Source organism: Brachypodium distachyon, chromosome 1 (assembly GCF_000005505.3).
Source record: "Brachypodium distachyon strain Bd21 chromosome 1, Brachypodium_distachyon_v3.0, whole genome shotgun sequence".
Classification (NCBI taxonomy): domain Eukaryota; kingdom Viridiplantae; phylum Streptophyta; class Magnoliopsida; order Poales; family Poaceae; genus Brachypodium; species Brachypodium distachyon.
Genome location: NC_016131.3, coordinates 331,167 through 358,874, shown reverse-complemented (window position 1 = coordinate 358,874; position 27,708 = coordinate 331,167). Strand labels below are relative to the sequence as shown.

Genomic DNA, 27,708 nt, shown 5'->3' with positions numbered 1-27,708 from the left:
CTTTGAACAATTGTAACAAATTCAATTCAAAAAAATTGAAAAATCTCGAAACCTACGCGGAGTGTCATCAAACGAGTAATAGATGCCGTGAAAAAAAAATGAGGACATTTGGTGACGGTCGAAAAAAAGAGGTTGCTTCGGAGAGTACGTTTAGGTTACATCAAACGTCATTTCGGAAGGGAGGTCCGATTTTTCGACTCCCACGGAATTGTCCCAAAAAAAATTCGCATGCTAAGATATCCCTATGAACAGTGACTGTCTATTTTGTTTTGTGTTTCGAACAAATTCAGACATGAATTCACTCTAAAGATGCCGAATTTGGGTCAAACTTTGAACGGCCGTAACAAATTAAATTCAAAAAAATTGAAAAATCTCAAAACCTACGCGGAGTGTCATCAAACGAGTAATAGATGCCATGTAAAAAAATGAGAACATTCGGTGACGGTAAAAAAAAAAAGAGGTTGCTTCGGAAAGTACGTTTGGGTTACATTAAACGTCATTCGAAAGGGAGGTCCGATTTTTTGACTCCCACGGAATTGTCCCAAAAAAATTTCGCATGCTAAGATATCCGTATGAACAGTGACTGCCTATTTTGTTTCGTGTTTCGAACAAATTCAGACATGAATTCACACAAAGATGCCGAATTCGGGTCAAACTTTGAACGGCCGTAACCAATTCAAAACAATTCAAAAAATCTCAACATCTACGCAACGTGTCGTCAAAAGATTCGTAGATGCCGTGTAAAAAAAATGAGGACATTCGGTGACGGTCGATAAAAAGAGGTTACTTCGGAGAGTACGTTTGGGTTATACATCAAACGTCATTTCGGAAGGGAGGTCCGATTTTTCGACCTCCACGGAATTGTCCCAATTTTTTTTCGCATGCTAAGATATCCGTATGAACAGTGACTGCTTGTTTTGTTTCGTGTTTCGAACAAATTCAGACATGAATTCACGCAAAGATGCTGAATTCGGATAAAACTTTGAACAGCCGTAACAAATTCAAAAAAATTCCAAACATCTCGAAACGTACGCGGAGTGTCATCAACCGAGCCCTAGATGCCGTGTAAAAAAATTGAGAACATTCGGTGACGGTCGAAAAGACAAGGTTGCTTCGGAGAGTACTTTTGGGTTACATCAAACGTCATTTCGAAAGGGAGGTTCGATTTTTCAACTTTCACGGAATTGTCCCAATTTTTTTTTCGCATGCTAAGATATCCGTAAACAGTGACTGTCTACTTTGTTTCGTGTTTCGAACAAATTCAGACATTAATTCTGGCAAAGATGCCAAATTCGGATCAAACTTTGAACATCCGTAACATATTCAGAAATCCATTCGACTTTTCCTTCAACGAATCATGTAGCAAGCTAGCAAGATATGTGTTTCCACTACATCTCCTTTTAGTACACCCATATCTCTCCCATAACCATGCAAGGAAGCACAAGTGTGATGCTGGAAATTTGATTTCATTGAAAAGGTGCTTTGCATTTTGAATTAAACAAAAACAGAAGCAATACCATTCACTACATACATGTATACTATGCTTTTTCTAGATCTAAGAAAAATGTAGACATGAAGGCAGCACCTTAATGCATACCTTTCATGTGCTTCCATCTTCCACCACTACTGCATCCATGAATTTCCCCATGGCAACAGTAACAGCAAGGTTGTATTTCTTCTGTGAGGGCCTGGAAAGTTCAGTCATATGACCAGGGACTCCAGGGCATAGCCTCTTAAGACTCCTAACAGTTTCTGAGAATCAGGCGTCCCGCTCACTTTCATGCTTGTCAGCTTTGAGTTCTCGTAATTCTTTGCTTCGATATTTGATACTTAGCCCTGCATAAATTTTGATACATGGTGTATTAGACACCAAAACTAGCATCTGTAATGGAGCAAAACAATGATGTGCTAAAGGATTTCAAGAAGAACTCTATCAAGATCAAAGGACTTTGGTAATACGCAATTTGAATTAGCATCTGTAACGGAGCAAAAAATTGATATGCTGAAGGATCCGAACTAACCCTGAAGATTGGCGTTCCTTTGCAATTTTGTTACGTTCCTCACGTAAACGTGTGAGCTCATCTTCATGTTTGGGGATTGAGTTAAGAGTCTTATTAAGCTTGGTCTGCAATTCACTCTCCTGTTGTGATATCTCATCCACACGGCTATAAAGCTGCTGCATATTCTCCTCCATTTTGTTGGCTTCAACATCAGCATTTAACTCTTTGTCTGATACTTCCTCCGATCCATAATAAGTGTCGGGAAGTTAGTGCAAATTTATACTAACGTTAGTACAAATCCCTGACACTTATTATGGATCGGAGGTAGTACTTCTTTCACATCTCTCAGCTTTGCTGTCCTCATTCCTGCATCTTCCTTACTGCCACAGAAGTAATACTTTGAGGATGCACTCACGTATCAAAAGAATGGAATTAAGGGAGAAGTTCGAATTTATCCATACTATGAAATTGAAAAAAGGTATGAGACAGGTAATTTTGCCATAATTGTCAACAGATTTAAAGGAAGACAAAACTACTCAAAAGGCTCCTTAATTTTGTGGCAAGAAGCACGTTAATTTTACACCTAGTATCTACCTGTGGGATGCAGTTATCAAATACTCATCTATGATCACAAATACATGTTGTTCTAACATTCAAAATTTGTTCCCAGATACATGTCACTCTAAGTTGTTGAGATAACATTTTATCATCATTACCTGGCTCATTTAAGATTTAACTACCAAATATATCGCATTCCTAGAATCATACACACAAGATGAAAAAATGTTCCATCTCCTTAGATGGTAGACATGAAGATGAGACTCACATTCTATGATACTCCTTGACTTGATCATCAGCTAATTGCAGTTTCACGCTTTTATCTTGGCCTTGCTCATTCAACTCCTCAATAGCTTTTGCGACATCAACCAAAGCACTATGCAGCCTTTTCATCTCTTCCAAATGTTTCTTGCTATCATCCTTCTTTTTGTCAATCGCTTTGTTGCAGCTTTTGAGGACTTCAGACGAGATATTTGCTCCTTCAATCTAAGAAGCTCAGGTTGCTGAAGAAGAAAAATATATTAATTAGGATGTAATTAACTTGTCTAGTTCATGAAAGTCAATAGTATTGGTACATCACTCTAAATCTCTAGAAGGCGAGCCTTGAGGCTATTAAGAGTGTTGAATTCTGATACAAACTTTGAACTGCGAGAAGCTATAACTTGACAATGAATAATTAAAACCAATCAGTTGTATGAAGAGGACGAAGACTTTGGCCATGTTTGGGTAAAACACATGGGAGGACAGCCATTAGGTGATGATTATTTGGTACAAGATGGCTATCTCTTCAAGAATGATCGTTTGTGCATCCCAAGAAGTTCTCTACGTGACAAGTTAATTAGAGAACTCCATTCAAGTGATCTCAGTGGTCATGTTGGACGTGACAAAACTATCGCTAACTTGGAGGCTCAATACTTTTGGCCACAACTAAAAAGAGATGCTCATCATGTGGCAAACCTGTTCTTTCGAGAAGTGGTCAGGCTTCATGGAGTTCCACGGTCCATCGTCTCAGACCATGATAGCAAGTTTCTTGCTGCCTTTTGGCTAACTTTGTGGAAGCAATTCAACACCGAGTTAAAATTTTCTAGTACAGCTCATCCACAAACAGATGGTCAGACGGAAGTAGTGAACAAGTTTTTGGGTAATCTGATCCGTTGCATTTGTGGAGATAGGAAGGGACAATGGGATTTGGCTTTATCACTTGTTGAATTCTCATATAACAACTCCAAGCATAGATCAACAGGAAGGATTCCTTTTTCTATTTGTCTACACTAAAGTTCCAACACATGTGGTGGATCTGGTGAAGCAACCAATGAAGGGGAATTCAAAATCAGCACTGTCCTTTGCTGATAACTACACCGAATTATTTGAAGAAATTCAAAGTGTCTTAGAGGCACAAAATCAGAAGTACAAACAATTGGCTGATTGCAAACGAAGGCTAAAATCATTCCAAGTTGGTGATAAGGTCATGGTATACCTCTGAAAAGAAAGGCTGCCTTTAGACATCAAAGGGAAGCTCAGACAGCGGAAATATGGACCTTTCTCTATCCTAAGGAAGATAAATGATAATGCCTATGTGGTAGATCTTCCAGCTGAGATGGGAATATCTAACACATTCAATGTGGCAGACTTGGCTCTTTTCATCTTCTTTTCCATCTTGCCAATTACCTCGGGATGAACTCATCCGAAGCCCAACTCTCTCCACACCATTTCTAAAGCTTCAAAGTGCTATATCTCCCTCCATATAGCTCCCCCCTTGTTGATTCTTTGAGGATTGGAGGAGGAGATCTAGATCTAGGGTTTCACCAAAGCAAAAAGTTGATTTCCCTTGTTTCCTTTGGGATTTTGGGATCCCTAGCCGGGAGGTGTCTCCTCAAGGCCACTAATCTTGTGAGACCTCAACTTTGTGGTGTTGTGAGACCTCATCCCACCTTTGTGGTGTGGTGAGTTGGAGAATAGAGTGAGCATTTGTGGCGCCTCTACCTTTGTGGTAGAGCACTCCTCCATACGGAGACGTACACCGACCCCAATAGGTGGAACTCCGGTGAAATCTTCGTCTCCCCGTGTGGTATCATTCTTGCCCCTTTACTTACTCGCAAAGCTTAATTGTTTATCTTGTGCTTCGGCTATCAAGCAAGTTTCAATTGGTTATCTATTGCTCGTGCTCGTGCTTCGGATATTGCATCATACTAGGGGTGTTCATCATTTAGATGTTTTAGTGAACCCATGTATTGATGCTTGTATCCTTAAAAGTGAAAAGAAAAAGTAAAATTGTTAGTCGCCTATTGGACATGGTCCTTCTCCTTCCCACCGATGAAATCACTTACCATTCTAAACCCTAAGGGCGTGTACAATGGGGTGACATCATGTAACAGCCCAAGAGCAACTTTTACATTTAAGCCTTTGTTTGGACCTGTTTGTAATTTATTTAAATGCTGCATGACAATTACATTTGCATCCATGCCATGCCTTGTCTATTATTTGTGTCACATGAGTTTTAAATTTGCATCTCAAATTGTGGTTAAAATTATTGTTGTGTAATTTTTGCTAGAAGATTCAAATATGAATCACCCTTCTTTGAGTTTGAATTCTTTTCCCTATATTTTTCAAATGAGATTCAAATGGGTTTTATTTTAAACCTTAAACCCCATTTGAATATTTCCAAATACTAGTACCATATTTGAATTCTACTACTTCTCAGCTTTTCAAAATGGTATTTGAAATTTGAGTCCAAAAGCATTTGCAAAAACAGAAAATAGAAAAGGGAAAAAGAAAAACAAAACCTTACCTGCTCACTTGGCCCGAGCCGGCCCCGCCGCCTCGGCCCGCCTTCCCCGCGTGCCGCGCAGCCCCGCAGCGCGGCCCGGCCTTTCTCCTCGCGCGCACGGCCCGCCCGCACCCTTGGCCTAGCTTCCTTCGCATAGCGCCCGCGTGCCGTTTCCCTGCAGCGAAAACGCATTCTACGAAATACGCCACCTCTCACACGCCCGTCTTCCTCACCTTTTCTCCCTCCCGACCGGTGAGCCCCCCAGCCACGTCCTCTTCGACAGCGACAGCCACGCCTCCATGCCGCCTTTATAAGCTGCTCCGCGCCCCTCCTGCTAACCCTAGGCCAGCAAAACCCTAGCCCAACTCCCTCTCTCTCCGCGCGGCGCCGTTGCCCGTCCTCTGCCGCGAGCTCGTCGCCGACGCGCCCCCGTCTCCGGCCGAACGGCGGCAAGCCGACCGCGTCGTCAAGCACGCCTCGTCTTCCTCTTCGTCCGCGTGCAAGGAATTGGAGCGCGGCCGTCTACACCGACGCCTAGGTCATCTTCCCCATCTCCGGCCGCCGCCTCTTCTCCGAAAAATTCCGGTGAGGTCGTCGACTCTTTCCTCGCCAGCTTCCTCCTAAAGATCCGGGGTGAGATTCTCTTCCTCCTGCCTCTTTCCGCGCCGCTTTTCATGCACCGTAGCATCGTAGCCAAGCGCGCGCGCCCCGTTGTGCCGCCGGCGAGCTTCGGCTCGTCACCGCGCCGTCGTCTCCTTAAGGATGCTGTGATGGCCTTCGTGGCATCTAGACCCTCTCCGCGCGCCGCTTCCATTTTTTTTCCCTTGTTAGGGAGCCCCTACGCCGCTAGCTTGGTCGCCAGCGTCCATGCTCGCCGTGGCTGCCGCGCGTGCTCCCAAGCCGCCCGCTTGGGTTGAGGTAAGAGGGCTTGCGCCCGGGATCGAGTAAGATCCGTTCCACTACCTGCCTGGTTACCACACTCGTCCGTTCGCTCGGTCAGGCCGACCCGGGTTCGATCTCCCGCGGCCGCAGGGGTAAAAACCCCAAATTTTTATGCTTTAAACCGGCCACTGACACGTGGGCCCCATGGACCCACCTGTCAGCCGCCTGGTGCACCGATGCGCCCGATGGACCGAGTCCATGCGCCGGATTCCGAGTGGTTTTCTTTTGGTTTTGTTTAAATGCATAAATGGAGTTAATCTTGTTTAAATCTTAGAAAATGCATGCTATGTCCAATTTGAGCAAACCATATATGTTTTGGAATCAGAAAAATGCAAAGAATTTAACTGTGCTACTATATTTACATTTTGAGGTTTCAAATTTCCAATCTGTCTCAGATTCAAAATTCAAACGTATGAACTTGTTTAGTTTCTAGTTTAAAATTGGTAACTCTTCTGTGGACAGTGTAAACATCAAAGTTGATCACTGTAACTTGTAGAACACAGTAGCATACCTGGTTAAGCCATTTGTGTATGTTAAAGCTGTTGTTTACCATGTTCTTGTCACCTAATGGTTAATTTTGATGCTAAATGGAATCATTTCACTTGCATCTTGTTGCATCATGTTGTCACATGTCATCTCATGTTGTATTGTGCATTGCACCTATGAATTGTTACTTATTTGCGTATTGTGTGATTTGGATCTTTACGATAGCGACTCCGACTTACTCCGTCGACGATCCGGGTTTCCCCACTTCTTCGGATCCCCTCTCTCGGTGCCCAGCGACCGAGAATCCAGGCAAGCAGCCATTCCTTGAACATGTTGATTACACCCAATGCCTCTCTCTCATTCTTGCATTAAGTTACGTTCTCAGTTCTTGTCTCGATGCCTCTAGGACTGCATAGCTTTATTCAGCTCTACAAAAATGCCTGTTGTCTTGTTCCTTATCCTATTACCATGTCACATGTATGTTGTTATCCTAGTTGGTCATTAGAAGTCTGCTTAGATTGCTAGTCTAGTGTCCTTACTTGGGGTTAAGCAATTGCTACATCCACATGCTACTTTTCTGTATTTAATTGCAATTATTAAACCGTGACCTGTTTTTACCTGCACAAGGCAACGATGGGAGGCCGTGCTAAGGCATTGGTGTTTTGTTCCGTTGGCGCCGACCTAAGGACTGAGTTCTCGTTTTCGCCGACCCAAGAAACTTCGCGCTAACCGCTCGTGGGAGAATATATGGGTTCCCCCTCGGCTTAGTACTCGTTTCATAGCTCTTCCAGGGGCCACATAGTTCGGGCGTTCCATTTGGCATATCGCATATACACTGGTGTTGTGTTTGGAGACTTGTTGTTACTTTGCATACATATAGGACTGCGGCACTAGTCTGGAGTGGTTATTCTGCGGACACTGAACCACTACCAGCTGTCCACGCAACTCTTGAGTCCGTACGACGCTTCGGCCGGGCTCTCGTTTCGGATTAGACTCAGTTGGGTGGCCCCCTGGATTAGTTGTGGGGCTTGGAAACGTCGTGTCGCTCAATCCTGCCGGCACATGCTTTTGTGTGTGTTCCATGCTAGTGGCGTCAAGGGTTGGACGAACGTGTACGGGTAAATTGGCACCCCCTGCAGGGATAAATCTTTCGGAAAGCCGTGTCCGCGGTTATGGACGACTTGGTTGGTCATTACTTGATCATAGAGAACTCATACCAATTAATCAACTTAACCTCTTATACTTGAGTAGTAATTAGCCTTAATCATGGATATGCCTAAAAACTGTTTAAGTGTGAGTACCTTTGGATCATTTCCTCACAAGGGGTTGAAGGGGTAATAAGAGGTTGTGTTTGGTTGGTGTTAGTTATTAGGTTATCACCTCACTTGGTAGACGCTACTTATCCTCTATCTAGACGATGTCATTAGCGTGTCTCCTTATATCTCGCTGCTGCATAACCCATCTTTTAACCATCCTTTGAGACTTGTTGCATATCTAGTTTAGATCTCCCGTAAGTCTTGCGAGTACTTTGTACTCAGTTGCTTTGCAACGTTGTTTTCTCCAGAGTTTCCGGAGGAACAGGTGAGTGGTTTCTACGTGGAGTTTGACGACGACAGCTTCAACGTTTAGCCAGAAGATTCCAGAGCAGGGTTCTAAGAACTTGCGGTGGCTCTCCTTTTCAGTTTCAGCCTCTTAGGCAATAATTGTAACTTGTCCGTACTCTGGCCTATTTTGCTTCCGCTGGTGAAATGATGATTGTGGACATGTGTCCGTGAGTTGTAATAACGTTGCATTTTGCTCTATGTATGAGCTTGACTTAATTCTTGTGTCTTAGAGTGATGTAATGATGTCATTGTTGTTCCAACCTGCGGTGAACACATTGCTTGTATGTGGTGAAGTGTTCATCATAGGGAGGCACTGGGTCTTGATTTATGCGCGAGTTAGCATTTGGGGCTAAATTGCATAAATCCAGTCTCGGGGTCTCACACATCAACTCTTTATTAAGGCCGCAATGTAGGATAATTGCTGATTTGTAAGAGAGAGACGTGAAGAAAAGGCATGAGCTTTCTTTTACCTAAGAGATGATCTCTTCACAATAAGGATGAGGCAAGAAAAGACAAATTTCTCATTGTACTAGATTTCACCTTTCATTATATTTATATGATTGATTTTATTCATCTAGATATTAATTGTAAGATATGATATGAAGATATGCCCTATTGCACAACATGATTCATTGTTTTATCTAAATGACATGTAACACATGATAGAAGACGGTCTTATCAACCATTGCATATGGCCTAAAGATAAAAACGCGTACGAGGTGCGCACGGTGGCGCTGGGGCGGCGGCGGCGCGCGAGGCTGAGAGAGAGAGAGCTTGAAGGCTTGAGAGCTGAGGGTTTTACCCCTTTGATTATTTCTTTCTTAATTCCAAATGATTATAGATCCCCTTGTATTTATAGTCCTGGGGAGACTTGGCTTCTAAGCAATCTAATTCCTATTTCCTTTTATTTTATTTGTTAAATAATATTGCCTTGCACACTAAGCAATCTCTAAAGGTTTCCTTATAGATTGGAATACCTTTTACAAAGCAAATCCTGAATTCTTATCCTAATATATCTCAATCTATTTCTTTCCTAAATATTTATTCCCTAATATTTATTTTGACGAAAATCGGATGACGACGGCGGCGGCGGCCAGCCATAGGGCTGCTGCCCTTGCGTGCGCCGCAGGCCTCCTTGGGCCCTTTGATAGGCTGTGGCAGTTACATAGAAGTGAAAAAAAATGATATCCCTAAAACCTCTTACTAACACGAAACGAATCGGGGTGGGGAATGAAGCCAAAGCCTATTAGGTTAGCCCAGAAAATGGAAAACGAAATGAAAATAAACACAAACAAACCCTAGAATAGTAGAAAAAACACATGGAAATGGGGAAAAATTCACACGCAAAATACATTATGCTTCATGAAACAACTATGGGGTCCTGTATGCAACTCGAATCGAGTCGATTCGAAATAGATTGGGAAATTTGTAGCGGGTTACCTCAACAAAGCGCTAGGGTGCTTCTCGGAGGAAGAGATGCCGCTGTCAGGGACACCGATAGGCCGACCGGTTGTCGTTGTCGAGCCGGAGAAGAAGGCTAGATGGGGGAGATTTACCTCTGCGAACCACTAGGAGATGGATTTTGACGAGAAACGCAGGGATTCGAATCAATTGATTGAGAAAATTTGGGGGGGGATTTACCTCTGCGAACCCTAGGCGATGTATCTGGGGGAATGGATGAGACGCCGAGGAACACAACCCGTCGACAGATCGCCGTCGCAGCCACTGGGGAGAATAGCCCGCAAGCCAGGCCTGTGCTGGAGCACTAGGTACGCCTGCTAGTGGGCCCATGGGCTGTTATTCTTGGGGCTTTTATGGGCTGTAGATTGCAGAGGGCGGGGTTGGCGTTGGGCCATACAAAACGAGGGCTAGTATGGGCTGGACACGGAGATGCCATACAAGTTGGAAAGGGGTTCAGCCCACGGGTTGAGGAAAAGGGTCGCACATCGAGGGTTCTCTCCCCGGACTCGCGATTCTTTCTCCGCCGCCGCCGCGACCTTCTCCTCTTCTTCTCCGCCGCCGCTGCGGATTCGCTCCTCCTACGCGTCTCCACCGCCGCGGCGCCGCCACCACCACCGGTGATCTGGCCGGCGCCGCCGTGGCGGCCTTCTTCGCCACGGATCTTGCCGCACGCAACGCGGTGAGGGCCAGCGACGAGCGACGGCGCCGGATTCGCCTCCTCCACCGCCTGTGAGCCACCTCCATAACTCCGTTCATTCTCTTCCTTCCCCTCCACTTTCTCATTGAGTTTCTCTCTCTCTTTTTCCTGCTGGAAGGGGATATGGATTTTAGGGTTCTTGCTCCATTTGTAGTAATAAATTATCTTTCTGTATTTCGATTGATGACTGCCCCTCCCGATCCCATTGATGACCTGCAATAGGTTCTTGTTAATCTGTTGTATCTAATTAATTATTACTCATGTTAGGTTTATTCATGTTGGGTTTCTTGTGCAAATAATTACATCTGGAGATGCCAATAACATGAGACTACTAATTGAGTTGTACTACTTATAAGTTGCCTATTAAATTACAATGTGCTCCACGCCGATTTGATTTTGGAACTCAAATTTTATATTTAATCTGCTACAATGGTTGTGACCATGTGACATGATCAAATTCCCTAATCTCTGACCATGTGAAAATATGATATATGCAGCCTTTCCCCACTTGCTAGACTTCTTTTTTTTTATTGTTTGGCTGCAGTTTTTAGGGAGTAGACCATAGTTGTAGCAGCAGCAGTAGGTCAACAGTGGCCAGTGGGCAAGGTAGTAGGCTTTAGGATTGTTTTATTTGTGTGAGGACTTCCCAACAGATGATTCTGAGTTATGGCTATTGTTAAGCTAGTTTCTTTTTACTGTAGTACCTGAACTTGAACTGCTCTACCCCATTTGCCCTTGTTTTATATTTGATTCCAAACATAGTCCATACTGAACCATAGGTTGTGATGTTTTAATCTACAGATGTTTGATATTTATTCCTAGACAATAGCTGCGATTTATGGTACCGTTTCGCTTATTTGATCAGTAGTTGACATATTACATATGCTGCACTTAAAGTATTGTACTTATAATTTACATTTCGCTAATGTTTGATTTGTTTTCTTGATGTAGGTTATGCCACAGAAGGATCTAAGATTGGCGACTTGGAAGAGGATCTCTAGAAGATTTCAATGTGAGTAAAATATGCTCAGTTGTGTATTGCTCATATTAATTTCAGTTTCAGTTTTCTCTGAAACTTGATTGTTAATATTTCAGTTGGCATTCAAGTGGTTACTGAATATATATATGATCCTTTATGTGCTTCCAACTTGTAGTGTCCATAACTTGAGTCCTAACAGTCCATTGGATGTTTGATGTGGTAAGACTTTTCAGAGACTGAAGCTTTTTGGGGCATTGGGTGACTTCAATATCGTGTGGCAGTTAAGATCATTGAAGAGGTAATTTTAGCATGTTGGTTTGTAAATTTGTAGAAGATTGAATGGGGTAGCTGAGTAGTACAGGTCATTGGGGAAGTTTCAGAATGGAGTGGATTTTCCTTTCATGTTGTAATGTTGGCCACATGCACATATGTACCTCTAGGTTTGCTACTTCAGTCATTTAGACCCCGAATCCCCTTACAAACCTGTAATTGCTAGGGACTGATTTCATCAGTTTGTTACTGTTTAGGGGTTAAGACATTTTTATGTAGCTGAAAACTGTTTGGAATGGACGTTTGTACTGGTAGATTTATAGATGCCCTGTAAGATGCAGTTGATTTTTTGTAGTTTTTTTTTTTTTTGAATTTGGTTGTGCTATCTCTTTTTAGAAACACGGTAGAATGTCTGTCTTTTCCTTGTCCATAGTAAAAGCTCTTAAGTTACATACATGGACTTTTGCCTTATTTATAGAGTTGTGAAAGCCCAGGTATAAAAGGCAAAATAAACCAGCCTTCTATGTTGTGGGATAATAGAGTTGTTTTTATGGGATGCCTTATTAATAGAGTTGTGAAAGCCCAGGTATAAAAGGCAAACTAAACCAGCCATCTGGATTGTGGGATAATAGAGTTGTTTTTATGGGATGCCTTATTAATAGAGTTGTGGAAGCCCTGGTATAAAAGGCAAAATAAACCAACCTTCTCGATTGAGTTAATAAAGATGTTTTATGGGATGCATTTAAGGCAACATAGATAAAAAGGTGATCAGGGCCCGTCTAGGCTGGATACAGAATTATGAAGTCCAGTATTATGTAACTTAAGAGCATTTAAAGCCCTCCTGCATAATCTCTTTCATTTGATAATTTCCAAATGATTCATGTTAATTATATTGGGATACCCAAGACATTTTTGTGGCCTCGTTCATGCTAATATTTTTTTTCTTTGCTATGATATACTGTTCTCAAGTATTTCTGTTTTGATTCAATGGTATAATCTTGTAGGATTGAAATCATGGCTGAGTATTAGATACTAAATATCAAATCTGATGGAAAGACAAAGCAAATTGTCTGTGACCATCCCGATGGGAAATTCCTACTTGTTGCAGTGATCAATTACCTCAGTTTGCATCGGAACCTCTCCATTGAGGACAATTGGGAGCAAGTAATTTCTGAGAAAGTTCTTCTCGAAACAATTCAGAATTTATTGGATTCAATTGATGGATGGAGTCCTGAGGACAATACGAGCTGGAATCAAGTGTCTACTGTACTACCAATGTTAGCAACAAAAATCGATCTGGATCCGTACTTGAACAGGTATGCTAATGCTTGTAGCTAGTTACTAAATTTGGGTCGGCGTGCATAAAGCTATCGCTAACTAGCTAACTTGATCTGTTTTGGGCTTTGCCATGCAGCATTGATGGGTTTGGCAGTTCTAATGCAACAGCAGCAGTGTTAGAAGCTATCAAGGTCTTGGAGATTCCACTTTTTCATGGTTGTCTTATGGTATGGTGTTTTTAAATATTAGGAATATAGATATTTATCCATCAATTATAATCTGGTATTAATGTTGTATTTTCATACGTTTTAGGATCCTAAGAAAGCAAGTGCCCTTCATGGGTGTGCATATTCAGGCATTCTCGAATTGTATACGACAGAACCGTTACCTGGAGCTAAAGCTACTGATTTAGAACAATGTGAGATTTTTTTTTATCCAGATTTCTTCCTGTAAATGTTATCATTTGTTGTTGCAATATAGTGTTAATTTTCCTTTTTATAGGGGCATTGGTTAGAGAATTTGTGGAGACGACAGATAAACAATTGAACTCTTATGGGTATGATTGTGCTGCTCATATAATAAACCAAGAAAGTTTTATAGTTTCTATTTTTTACTTTTAAAATTTTGTAGGATCTCATGTATCCGTGACCACATGATTCTAAACAACCAGAAGTTTGCAGTTTTATACAGGAACGGAGAGTTTAAGCTGCTGGGCTTGGTATGTATTTTATCTACATTTTGATGTTCATGAAGGTTTTGCATGTCCGTATTTTTTTTCTTACTTTGTTGTATTTCTTGAGCATCATCATGGAATTATTCATATTTTGCAAACTGAAGCTGGTGACTTCGAGGATGTTGACTTCGATAGACTTTGTGTATGGAAGACATTGTGTAATGTAAGACATTATTATAAAATTTGACTGACTGCATTTCATATAATGGAACAATTACTTATTTTCCAATCAATATTGTTTAGGTTGATGAAGATGGAATTGCTGTGACAGGCAATTTTTGTGCAGTTGATGACGAAAATGCGAACGATGTAAGTTTTTGGTGATTTAATTTTCTTGCCTTTGCGTTTTTATGTAACTCTAAATTAAATTACACAACAACACAACAGGTCCTAAAACTTTACATGGAAGGATGGAGGTACAATAAATCTCTTCCTCAACGAATCCATGATGAACAACTAGCAGAACGAATAGCAAAAGCTGAACAAAATGCCAAGGAGCTCATCAGTATGGAACAACTTGAAAAAAAACAGTAAGTGCATTTACTTTTTTAAAATCACTCTTTCTTAAAACATGGAGCAATATTCTCAACGAAGTTATTATCTGACTTCTTTTTAGGAGAGTTAAGAAAGCAGCAGCAGCTAGTAGAAAGAAGTGTGAAACTAGCAACACTCCTGTATTTCAACCTAGTGACATGTCAGCTGATGGAGAACAATTTCCACCTCTCTTGCCTTCTCAAGCTGCTGCTGAAACCTCTGAAGCTGCTGACACCCCTAAAGCTGCTGCTGACACCTCTGAAGCTGCTGACACCCCTGAAGCTGCTGCTGAAACCTCTGAAGCTGCTGACACCCCTAAAGTTGCTGAAACCCCTGAAGATCAAAATGCTGAAACCCCTGAAGATCAAAATGCTGAACACCTCTGAAGCTGCAAGCACAGCTTCTCAATCTAATGCTTCCATATTGTTTCGTGTTTTCCTTGATACGTATGCATCTACCTTGCTCCTTTTATTTTGAAGTGTTTTTCTTTTTTGATTCTGTATTGATTGACTATTTTAAATTTTACCCTCCAGTTCACATTATTGTGGAAGGAGTGAAATACCTTACTTTGTGGGTGAAGTAAAATTGATGAAAGAGCGGAATCTTTTTGAGCTGAGTGTAGATTACTCACATATTAAGGATGACTGCGAGGAACTTAGTGTGCTTATCCGTGACGACATTGATGGCAGGTACATTTACTCTTGTCTCTTAAGCTTATTCAACATGCTCTAAAATTTGCATTATTGAAGTATTCATTCTGCTATCTGTTTTCAGTGTGCGCAAAGACCTAGAGGAATGTCTTGTACAATACTTAAAAGATAAGGGTGTCGAAAATGAAAAGGCTGAAAAGGCAGTGCTTAAAATATTGGAAGCGCGCGAAGGGTAAGTTTGTTATGTTATCAATTTTGGTAGATCTTTCTTAGCACTAGATTCTTTCCTAGCACTAGAGTAGACCAAAAGCAACTAACAATCTTAGAAAACAAAGTATGAAAACGTGCTGCAACAAAGCTATAAGGCTGTAGCCACTCAGTTTTCGCAAGGAACAAATGTAAACTTGCTGCTGCTGCTGCTGGAACAAACTAGATAGCACAGCAATGACTGCCTCTCTTTCTTTTTTTTTACTACAGTGCAAAAAAACAGGTGGAGGAGGAATGGGGGGAAGAATCAGGCGGCAGAGTTGAAGGCACCAAACAGGTGGAGGAGAAATGGGAAGAACCATTTGAGTTGCTTTCCGATTTAGATCTACTATACTCGCATCACCTGGACATCTCTCTTCCTATGGTTCTGGAATCGTTACTAAGCAGGCCTGATATGACACCAGAACTATGGAAATGGTGAGTGTCAATACTAGCACTGAGAACTTCAGTCTAAGAAACTAATAATCTGATTCTTCTTTTTTAATCTGAATTGCAGGGTGAAGGAGGTATTGCAGGAATATGACAAAGCAGAGGCAATGGATCCTGCCCCGTGGGACCGCTGATGATGATATTGAGAAGCAGGTGTGGATGTTGGAGCCACTGTCCTTCATCATTAGTAGTTTCCAGCCTGCTTGCTAAAGGCGTGGTGATTTGAAGCTGGAATGAAGCCTGGTCAAAGTCTTGTTTTGTCTCTTTTTTTGGCGCATTTTCCTTTTGGGCAAGCATGTCTCTAAAACTTTCTGGCTACTAGCCAACCTTTTCTGTTTTTGCTGCTTAGTGAAGTGAGTTTGAGAGGTGCAAATGTATCTAGGGGTGATCTTTTGAATGCTCTGTCATGTAAGCTGGTGTTCCCAGCAGCTACCTTTTGATTTCAATATAAGCTGGGCAAAATTGCCTTTTTGGTCAAAAAATTATTTTCCTGCTAGTGTACTTTGTGCTTGTTGTTCAGAGCGTAAGACACAAATAAAGAGGACACAAATTATTGATGAAAGGATAATCTAATTTGTAGGGTTTTGTCAGGCATATGCCGGTTGGGGCCGAGCTGTAAGGCAGAGGCAAAAGCAAGTACGAAGGAGCCTGGTTGGCAAGACGAAGGGCATCGAATATTCATAAGAGAACACATCTCCATCTTCAGTTACTGCTCTTCTTCCTGCGCTGGCTTCCATCTCTAGACTAGATCTAGAGCTCTCTTCCATTCTTTAGTTCCAGTTCTTCATTTCTTACAACTTGTACCCAACTGAGAAATGAGTGTTGTTGCCATCAACTTCTCTTAGTTTTTTTTTCTTTTTTGAGGGAATTTAATTTTTGCCAATAGTTAAACTATGGGTATGTTGTGGCCCAGTACTCACTTGGAATAAGTTGGGCCGGGCATGAAGAACCGTCTTATTAACGTAGGCTTCGATGGGCTCTCTTCGTTTCCGCCGTGTGATGTGACGGGGAGACGCCTTTTATTCTTGACCGCGTGTAACGGGGACCTCTCGTCTTGGCTGCGGCTGAAAAAAATCCCCAAAGTTGAACCCTAGACGCAGCCCGCCGCCGGGGCCTGCCATCCTCTCGTCTCTTGCTGGTTTCGTCTTCTCCTCGGCTATGGCTCCACCTACTGTTTCCTTGTGGATTCCGCCGCCGCTTCCCGAGTCCGACGGTAACGCCACCGCCTCAGGATTGGTCCTCCTCGACAGGTGGTGCTACATCGCCAACTTGGTCAACGACACCACCGCTGAGGGTACCACGAGCACCGGCGTGCGCATCCAGGTGACCTTCCGCGCCGCCCGCCCGCCACTTGTCTCCCACTTCTGCGTCCACTGCCCCGGCCTCGACTTCCTCAACGCAGTTCCCAAGGTCATCACCACCGACGCCGATCTCATCCTCCTTTGCGTCCCCGTCTACCCCACCATCGGCCACGGACGGGACTGGGACTACTTCGTCTACAGCCTGCGCGCCCGTCGCCTAGATCTGATTCCAAACCCGAACCCCACGTGCCTCTGCGACCCCGCAACTGTCCTCCTTAGCCGCGAAGACGAAGACGGCGCCAGCTGGTATGCCGTCGCCGCCCTCGATGCTACGTTCCCCGTGTACCATGGCCGAAGCGCTCTCGTTAGGCGCGATTTCTACCTCTACCTGTACAAGTCCAATTCCTCCGAGGGCTGGATCTCCAAGGTGATGTCTTTGAGCGATCTTGTGAGGGACAGGCTAATCCCTTTACCTGATACCGTCGAAGACAGGCTGTACCACGAGACGGACAAGAGCATCGCGATTGGCGGTGAGGGTGGCACAGTCGCCTGGGTGGACCTCTGGCGTGGCATCTTGTTCTGCGACGTGCTCAGCGACTGCCCTGTGCTCCACGACGTCCCACTGCCAGTGCCGGCCAGGGGCAACTGGAATCGGCTCCTCGTAGAACTTGACCCTTTCATTTTCCGCGATGTAACCATCAGCCGAAACAGAGACTCAATCAAGTATATTGAGACTGAATCCTGGTCACCAAGAGATGAGCAGCCGAATACGGCACCTGCTTCGTACACGGAGTGGGTGCGCAATAAATCAAGGAAACTCAGGGTCTTCCGTGATGGATGGAAGGCAACAACATGGACCATGACAATACCAGTTGATTTTGATGATTCCCACCCTTTGGAGAACTGCTGGCACCGTCACCACTCGGGAATTGATGTTAAAGATGTCACCTTGCAATTGGATGCCAGCAACGCATGTCCTTCTAACTTGTTGGATATGCTGTGCTGCAGTAACACCACAGAAATGTTGAAGGGGCTTCAGATGGCATGCCCCATCATAAGCATGGATGATGATATTGTTTACTTGATTTCTACAATCGAACCCAGGCATATGGACAAGTTTGAAGTGGTTCTTGCTATTGATGTGAGCAAGGGAGTGCTTCGGGGATTGGCTGAGCTTGATGCCCAGAAGGACTTCATTTTCAAAGACGACATCGTCAGCAGTGATATCTGCTGGTATCTGAGCAAGGTTACAGGTAACTTCTGTACCCTGTTAGGTTCACTATGTGGTTTTGTGTGTGACTATGCTTGTGATGTTTAAGGTTTAGGGAATTATTCTGTTGGTACATTTCTGTTCTGTAGGATCTAGAGCTTAGCAAGTTAATGCACTTAATACAGGAGCTAGGGCTTGGTGACATTGATGCTATGGAAGGTTATTTATATGAGTACATTATTGCCAGAGTTGTATATCAGTTGATTATACAGATCCTCCTGGCAATTCAATTGGAATAAGTTTGTGATTTGTGTTTTTCTTAATTTGTGTTCTGGTTATTAGCCTGTCTAAACATTTTAGTGGCAGAGGATATGCAGCTAAGGAATTATGTTCAGCCTGTTCCTGGCTAGAAGCAGCACCTTATGGGACATGTTATTGAATTTGCTTTTATGTCAGAAATTAAGTTCCTCTGTGTTTTTAACTCATATGGCAATATATATTTCAATATTTGACGAAAATGATCCTGGATAATTAATTCCTGCTTTTATGTTTGTCTACCTTTGTTTTTTGCTAGTTATGACTAACATGAGACATGAAAAGAGTTCTTGCTTTAGAGATTTTTTTCCCCTCCTGTTCAAAACATGAGATATTCTCTTTGATGCAGGCACAGTCGAACCATCTAAACGAACTGCAAAGCAGCACAATATGGGACATGGTATTAAGCCAACTAAGCAAGAACTGGGTGAACCGTCTGCGGTGCATGTTAAGAACTAATCAGGAATTCAGGACAAATAAGCATCATCTCAACCTGTTCGATGGAATATGGTGATGAGAACTGTTCAGCTTCTGATATATTTTATTTGCTGTCAAAATTTATCCCAAGCAAATAGGTCATCCCAAAAAATTTAGATCAACATGCCATTTATTTATCTTATCGAGCTTAACGAGCTCTTATCGAACCGAGCCGAACAATGGTTTCAGATCGTTAACGATAACGATCTTAACGATCCGAGCTCTTAACGAACCGAGCGCGCTCGTTAGCGAGCCCTACTCTTAGCTGACTCTTAGTCGATTCTTTCCTTAAGTGTCTGACTCTTCACGAAGAGTCAGTTCTCTCTCTCTCTCTCCAATTTTTCTTTCCTTAACATAAGCAAATTTTAAATAAGAGTCGGCCATTGCGGATGCCCTAAGTAGACCTGACACCTTGAATTATGCCTCTATCTAATATAAACTCGATGTAGATAAAATTGTATAAGCGATTTTTTTTATTTTCTAGATTTGTTAAGAGTCAGCCATTGCGGATGCCTTAAGCGATTTTTTTTAGACTCAGACCATGCATGACAAGAATTTTTCACTATTTACGATTTTGTATTCTTGTTACTAGATGCTCCATAATAATAAGAATAAATTGCAACTCCTTTCCTTTACACATAAAAAATGATTTTGGAAGTCCCTTTTTCTCCAGAATCCTCTATTTTTGTTCTTCCACCCATGAAATAGGGAGCAAAATGGGAAAGATGGGGTTATTTTTATTCCATTTTTTCCATAAAAGATGGGCTGTGGTAGAAATTTCAAGATTTTTGAGAACTTTAACATTGCCCAACCCTTAACGTGCGCTTAGGTATGCACGCGAACAGAAACCACAACATAAAATGTTCTAGGTACGTTGTAGCATGCAAATGATATGATAATACCTCCGTCCCCTTTTATAAGGCATGCACGCGTTCCAAGACCATCCAATTAACTTGCAAAATACAAGTTATGTGACATAAAAAAAAACACAATTCAAAAGTTCATTTGACTATGAACCTAATGATATACTTTTTGCGCAATATAATACATATTTTGCTATTTAAATTGATGATTTTAGAACGGTGCATGCCTTACAAAAGGGGATGGATGTAGTATTTGTATACATAATCAAATAGGACAACCATTAATTGTATATCTTTGGGATACGCCAATTTGTACTAATTAATTGATAATGTATACCAAGGATATACAATTCATGTTTTCAATTAGTTGTTTTCAATTAATGTTTCTCATGCATGTGGCATGTCCTATATGTATGGATATACAATTGATGTATGCAAATAAATTAAACCAGGATAAAGGACAAACCATTATACGACACCTACCACCATTTAATGCACTGTATACGAACCCAATCATCCCAGCCGAATCACTCACCGAAAGCACACGTACGTCTCCTTTGCTAATAATTTAGAATTTGACACTCATAGTACAAAAGAGACAAAAGACCGATATAGCAATGGCAAAACTCCTAGGTACACTTTTGGTTCTTGCTATCGTACGTAGTAGTAGCCGTGTCTGCTAATAGCTGCGAGCAAGACACAGAAGACAGAAGACATGATCGGGAGTGCCAGCGTTTCCATACGTGGCCGGCGGAGCCAAAGCTTGTCCCATCAGAGGCATGTTGTGCCGTGTGGCAGAGGGTGGATCTCCCTTGCCTCTGCAAACAGGTCGACGAGGCCAAAATGAAGGTATTGTGCATGGACAAGGCTGTGTGGGTTGCCAAGTACTCCAAGAGGCCATGAACTCCTGGATCTAAGTGCGGAAGTAAGCAGCGACGGAGCCAGAAATTTGGCATGAGTGGGGCAAGAAAAATTAAAACCGCAGAGACGAACTCCAAAGAAAACATAGATAGTCAAAGTATCAAAGTACAATTGAGCAACCAAATAAATTTCTTAATCTGAAGTTCTGAACACAATCTCCTATGGTCTATGGACAAACACGAAAAGACAAATATAGAAGATGAAGTGGAAGTAGATCAACCTGCAGCCTGCTTGATTAATCTCCAGGCTACAGGTCTTGTTCGGCAGACACCAGACGGTAGCATCAAATTTTATTTTCGATCTGAAGCAAAATTGGGGATTTGGGGCGTTGCATTGGCTGCGTGTGCGTCCTCGCTCGCTATGGAGTCAGGCGGCTATGCGCTACGACTTCTAGCCTCGAGCAGCTGCATCTAGCGAGCGCATCGAGCCATCGATTCAGCCAGAACATCATCTGATCGGGCTTCTCTGTACTGGGCTTTAGTAGTAATGTGCAGTCCTAGATGGGCTTGTGGGGGACGAAATTAGAAGCCCAACTTTGTTTTTAATCACGTAACTAACCGCCGTTTGTATCGAGCAGATCGTCCCTGGAAGTAAGTGAAACATACTAACGAAAAAATTACATACTCCTATTTATGTATTTTGGTCAAGGTGACGTGGAGTTGCTCTTTTGGACTCTTATGGTTGATAAATATTTCTCTTCTGAATGTTTTTGCAGTCTACACAATCCCAGATTATCTTCGATCGATGCTTGCTCTTGGTACTATGAAGAGAAGAAATGGGTCCAGCTCGTGACTATGCTCTGCATTTTTCTTCTAATATTTGTAATGTCTGATGTTGGATCAAGAAATGTTTGTGTTGGGCAAACTTCGTAAGAGAATATTGTTTTTGGCAATATTTGTATTCTCTTGGCAAAGCGGTCCAATAGCAGTGTCTCAGAGAAATAATTAATCTCGGAAGCCATCATCCTCTTCAACCAAGTAATCACCACAATCTTCCCCGTTCAAAAAATAAATAAATCAAAATCACTTCACTAAAATCTTGTACCTGCAACCAAGCAGTGCGTATATAGCTTCTAAACTAGTGCCACCCGCGAGATGGCCCGGCTCAGTCGATCACGCGCGCAGCCATGGCGGGTTCGCTGTCGTTGGTGCCGTCGCGCCGCCATTACGCCGGCAGGGGAGCAGCTCGCACGCCCTTGGTCTGGATCGATGTTTTAGCTTGCCGTGCGCTCGGGGCTTCGGGCTAGGGCGATTCGAGATGGCCATTATCACCAAATTCACCACGCCATCTTCTCCACGGCCAATCTCTCCACCGCGGCAGCAGAGGAAGGCGGAGGCGGCGAAGGACGTCGCGGAAGCGGTCCTCGTCGCAGCAGGGCGCGAGGGGGCCGGGGGAGGACGGGAAGAAGCCGCCGGGCTCCTCCTCCGCCTGCCGGCCGGAGCAGCTCCCGGAACGCCGGGTGGTTCAGGTGCGCCGCGCCGCGCCGCCACCCCGACGCCCACGCACTATTTGCTAGGTGTCTGATCCCTCTACGGACTGGCAAATTCCAGAAGAAGATACAGATCGAGATTGTATCCATGGCCCATGGGTATTTTATTCATCTTTCTTCTTGATCTTGCCGCTCGCCAGCCACATTAATTGTATATATCCATGTGTATCTTCGGCTGTCCGGCGGCCCTGGCAGCGCCGAGCAGTTACAAATGGTCTTTTCGGCGATTCTTGATTTGTCTGTTCTCGACGTTAGTTAGTCTGTGAAGAATGTGTGTGCAAACACTGCATCACCTTTTCTTTTAATGTATCTGCACCGATGATTCAGTACAAATGCTACCAACAATGATGTGGCGCATGCACGGTATAGTCAAGTAAGCACCAAATTAAAGGTCGGAACATTAAAACCAAAACAAAAAGGAAATATCGTGGACAAATTTGCTAAAGATTGTCGGGATTTAAAAATGAAATGCATACTATTCGTAAATATATTTGTGGACAGGTGTGATTAATAAATGGAAAATCTTGGAGCTCAGCACGTACGTACCGGAGTGGGGCATGAATGTTGTGTTGAAGGGCAGGCACTGGCCGGGAGGGAATTAAGGCGAGGAGCGCGGGCGGGCGGCGTCCTGAGTTTGCTCCCGGGCATCCCAGTGATTCCACCCATGCACTAGTGTACGTGCATGCCATACATTCAGTCGATGGGCTCTATGAGTGAGTGAACGTTGTTGGCTCAGCACAGCATGTACAGCGTGCATGCCATACGTTGGTTGGATCCAAGACGACGATCGCATCCATCACATCGGCAGGCCTCAAATTTGCATGAACTAGCAAGCTAGCCAGCTGAATCGAATCGAATTCGATCGATCGATCTGCTTGCAGGGCCCGCGCGCCGGCCGGGATCTTGTTTTAATCGACGTGCAGGGGCCGGCCGGGCGTGTGCATGCATGTGAGAATCTTGTTATCGTAATCGATGAAGCTCAAGTCTCGGCGTGGCATCGTTGGGGACGAGGAATCGGGTGCAACAGAGGCGGGCGGTGGAAAGGTGGCGCGCAAGGACAGCTGGTGGTCGTCGGGGCTGGCCAAGGCCATCACCGCTCTTCTGATCCTGATGACCGGCGTCCTCATCGGCTTCGCCGCCAGCGCCAACATCTCCCGCTACTACTACCACTACTCGTTGGCCGATCTGGACCAGCAGCAGCAGCATAATCAGCAGCCCTCGACGACGTTGCGCAAGGAGGAGAGAAAGCACAAGCAGCAGGGCCTCAACTTGAAGTCGTTCGTGCATCCCGTTCCTCCGTGGGGCCACGCCATGTCGGACGAGGAGCTCTTCTGGCGGGCATCCATGGTGCCCCGCGTGGAGGAATACCCGTACCAGCGCGTCCCCAAGGTGGCCTTTCTGTTCCTCACCCGCGGGCCGCTCCCCTTCGCGCGCCTCTGGGAGCGCTTCTTCCACGGCCACCAGGGCCTCTACTCCGTCTACGTGCACGCGCTGCCGGACTACAACACCAGCAGCTCCAACATCTCCTCCTCGTCGCCCTTCTACGGCCGGCAGATCCCCAGCCAGGAGGTCTCCTGGGGCTCCATCACGCTGGTGGACGCCGAGAAGCGCCTGCTGGCCAACGCGCTGCTCGACTTCTCCAACGAGCGCTTCCTGCTTGTCTCCGAGAGCTGCGTGCCCGTGTTCAACTTCCCCACGGTGTACGAGTACCTGGTGAACTCGGCGCAGAGCTACGTGGAGTCGTACAACATGGACGTGCCGCAGTGCGCCGGGCGGTACAACCCGCGGATGGCGCCCGACGTGCTGGAGGAGCAGTGGAGGAAGGGCTCCGAGTGGTTCGAGGTGAGCAGGGAGCTGGCCGTCGACGTCGTCTCCGACCGCCGCTACTACGCCGTGTTCCGCAAGCACTGCACGCCGTCGTGCTACCCCGACGAGCACTACATCCCGACGTACCTGCACCTGGTGCACGGGCCCCGGAACGCCAACCGGACCGTCACCTGGGTCGACTGGTCCAGGGGCGGGCCTCACCCGGCACGCTACGGCAAGGGCACCGTCACCGCGGAGTTCCTGCAGGCCATCCGGAACAACGGCACGCAGTGCCTCTACAACGGCAAGCCCACCACCGTCTGCTACCTCTTCGCTCGCAAGTTTGCGCCCAGCGCCCTCGGAACGCTCCTCAACCTCACCACCACGCTACTCGACTTCTAAAACTCTCCTTAATTACTCCTCCTTATATATATACACATCCATCGACTCGTTGTGTTTTTCAATCTTACATATTCCGGACTAGAGTTGAGACGGCTTAGACAATGGCACAGCTCTAGTAACAGCCTCATAATCGCCAACTTTAGACAATGGCACAGCTCTAGTAACAGCCTCACAATGGCCAACTTTAGAGATGGTGTCGGGCAGCATTTTCAGCTCATTCGAAAGCCATTGGAAGAAATATCCCAGATTCCCGGACCCAGGAAAGTTTTGCGACTGAGCTCCAAAATGTCGACTCCACAAAACTGATTAGCAATATGGCGTCCTTGGCTACAAGCTGTTCACAATACCACCAACTTGGTTGTTTGCTTGCTGGGGGCTAGACATGATTTGCATAGTGCGGGGCGGGGCGACGTCTGAGTGCGGGGCGCAGAGCGGACGATGTCGGGGTGCGGGACATAGGGCGAACGATGTCTAGGTGTGGGGCATAGGGCGGACGACATCTGGTGCGATGCTCCACCGGGCATAAGGGCGAGCCGCGTCACCGGCGAGGCGCGGGCGATGCCCGCCACAGCCAGCAAGGCGCTCTGGGGGACCAGGGGGGCGCGCACCGACAGCTAGGAGCCAGAGGTTGGGAGAGATAGAGGTGGAGTGTCGGCACCAGAGTTGGGAAGCTCGCCTCTGAGTAGTGGCAATGAATGGAGAAAGATGGGCGGGCGGAGTCTGTTCCTACTTGAGAAGTAGAAGAATAGAAAATAAAATGAACCGATATGAGAGGGAAATATATGTAACTAGCGACAATGGTGGGTATTTTTCTCCAACTCGACCAATTTGAGCTTGGTGGAGCACCTTCTGAGGAGCTCCACCGAAATAGTGAATCTGATCTTCGGATCCACCAATTGGTGACTCTGGAGTGTTTGGTAAATTTTTGGTGCAGTGGAGCTAAAATTGGTGGATTTGGAGTTGTTGAATCCCTACCAAATAGGTGCTAAGATCGTGTTTAGTTCGTTGGAGAAAAACTTAACAGTGTCACATTGAATGTTTCATGAGGTGTAGGAAGGAGTGTTCAGATACAAATAAAAAACTAATTTCAGAACTCGCCTGAAAATCGTGAGACGAATGATAGGAACTAGGGTGCCCGATCTTCCGTCAGGTAAGGATAACTCTCGATTTCGTGGAGTAGAAACACACTCGATCCGGCTTCTGATCAGCAAGATCCGAACCCCGCAATCGAAGCACCACTTCTCCTCTGGTTATCAACCGTGCACAACCCTATTGACCTCGCCAAGAAGGCTAATCCCTGCCTGCGAATCGAAGAACACAAGCAAGAACAAGGTAGATGCAATCTGAATATTGCTAATAATATGAAGCATACGAGTTGGGGTCTCACAAACCGACACGGCGGCGAAACTGTTCTTGACAGAATAATCTAAGCAAAACCCGAGCATCTAGGGCGGCGGCTACTAACTCTTATACATCCAAGAGGTGGTGGCCAAGGGGGTGGACGACCTAGGGCACCCTTGGGGCGTGCTCCTCCTGGTGGGGGCGCACAACAACTTGGGCCTGGGTCGTGGCCCAATAAAAGATGACACAGCACCCTGGCAGATTCTCTACGTCGACTTGTTTCGATAATTCCTGTTGACTCTGATGGAATTTGGACATGATACCGGTGCCATTGGAAAGTGTATCTTCTCAGGTTTCCATACATATGTAAAACGTCCAAATCCAAGCCCGTATTCGACCTGGACGTCCGTTTTAGCGCAGATTGCTCCTGGACTCCGAGATGGACTCGAAGTCGACTTGATTTGGCCCTCCATCTTTACTTGCACGTCCCTTGCTGGTCCTCTATGCCGCCATGCCTCTCTTCAAGTCATGGTCATCTTCATGGTTCCTAAACATATTTATATTATTAGGTAGCAACCTATTCTTAAAATTACGAAAAGTATGTATGAACAAGCTCACCTTATCATCAGCTTGAATGCTTGTATCTACATGATTCACGTCCTCATCAACGAATTTTTTAAAACCTAATTACTTCATCATTAGCACATGTTTACTCTAGCACGACATTGTGAGATTGTGACTAATTTTTAAGCTTAACAAATTCGTCTTGTGAAGTTATTATAATATGTATAATTAATTATTATTTTACATTAAATACGCTATGTATGTGTCCATGATATGTGACGGGTGAATAATATTCTGTAATATGTTTCAATGAAATTAGCAACGCCTAGGAGAAAGGGCAAAAGTGCAAATATTTTTGACCCCTCTTCCAGGTAGGCCTTCTCCCGTCGTGCCGCGTTTTCTCTCTCTTCCTCGCACCTCACCCTCCTCGACGCTCCTTCTCCATTTTTTTTTCTGAAACAAACTCTCCTTCTCCATCTCCCCGAATCTACCTCACCGCGTCGGCGCACGGGACAACACCTACCAACCCTAGGAGGCAATCGAGGCGGAAGAAGCGCCGCACCAGATTTCGACGGGCACCGCAAGGCATAGAGCAAGATGAAGGAGGTAGTCGCGGGATTCGGATCGGGCCTTAAGGACTTCCCCTACACCATCGGCGAGCCCTGCGCCTCCGCCACCGCCACCGCCTGGGGATCATGGACGCACCACCGCGGCACCTCCAAGGTATGCCGTCCGCACCCTTCCCCTTCACTCCCGATTGATCTGATCCCCCATAGGACCTGGCGGAGGTATTCGCTATGTCGCTGATTAGGTTGGAACTCTTCGGTGCGTCGCTGGTTCTGTTGGTCGACTTCGAGTTGGAACAATCATGTGCGCTATGCTAGCGTGTATTTTGGTGTGCGTGTGAGAGTGTTCTGTGGCCGTGCGCTATGTAGCAGATCGAACTCTCCGTGCTGTTTTGGTGTGGTTTCGATTGTGTTGGACTGTTGCTAGATTTAGTAGCTCCTAAGGATCAAAATTGGTTGATCAATTGTAGAGTTGACTCGAGTTAGGTTTTAGCGGATGGAAGGTATTTGGTTGCATTTGGTTTACATTTTTTAGGATAGCTGTGTGCAGTTGTTCAAACCTGGATATGATAGTTTGATTATGGAATCCATGTGGAGCTCACGCGCCACAACATGCCATCCAACTTGACGTGGTTCAAGGATAATGAGGATATTACTGCTACCAGCACTTGCGTTGCTTATGAGTTTTTGGTGTCATATCTAGATTTCTTCATGATATTTTGTTATTTGGAGCAATGCTCTTGATTTCATCTGGTGCTATTGGAGTGTACGAGCATGAGGTGGTTTTTGGGATGTGAT

The 27,708-nt window shown here is 44.7% G+C and overlaps 2 protein-coding genes and 1 long non-coding RNA gene across 3 annotated transcripts; 2 read left to right on the top strand and 1 right to left on the bottom strand.

The window, feature by feature from the left end:
• Positions 1 to 1,443: 1,443 nt before the first annotated feature.
• On the bottom strand, positions 1,444 to 3,856 carry LOC104581595. Its single transcript, XR_729624.3, has 4 exons — positions 3,516 to 3,856; positions 2,827 to 3,061; positions 2,022 to 2,380; positions 1,444 to 1,836 (listed from the first exon to the last, which is right to left on the bottom strand). It is a non-coding gene; the product is annotated as an uncharacterized LOC104581595 (long non-coding RNA).
• Positions 3,857 to 16,695: 12,839 nt separating this feature from the next.
• Positions 16,696 to 19,155, top strand: LOC100835774. The gene is made up of 2 exons (XM_010229464.3): positions 16,696 to 18,209; positions 18,831 to 19,155. Exons 1-2 carry the CDS (start codon positions 16,814 to 16,816, stop codon positions 18,938 to 18,940), a joined length of 1,506 nt encoding a protein of 501 aa, XP_010227766.1. The 5' UTR covers positions 16,696 to 16,813; the 3' UTR covers positions 18,941 to 19,155.
• A 3,795-nt stretch (positions 19,156 to 22,950) lies between these two features.
• LOC104581568 lies at positions 22,951 to 24,543 on the top strand. The gene has a single exon (XM_010229420.3). The coding sequence runs from the start codon at positions 23,204 to 23,206 to the stop codon at positions 24,437 to 24,439; it is 1,236 nt and encodes a 411-aa protein (XP_010227722.1). The 5' UTR covers positions 22,951 to 23,203; the 3' UTR covers positions 24,440 to 24,543.
• The last annotated feature ends 3,165 nt before the right edge of the window (positions 24,544 to 27,708 follow it).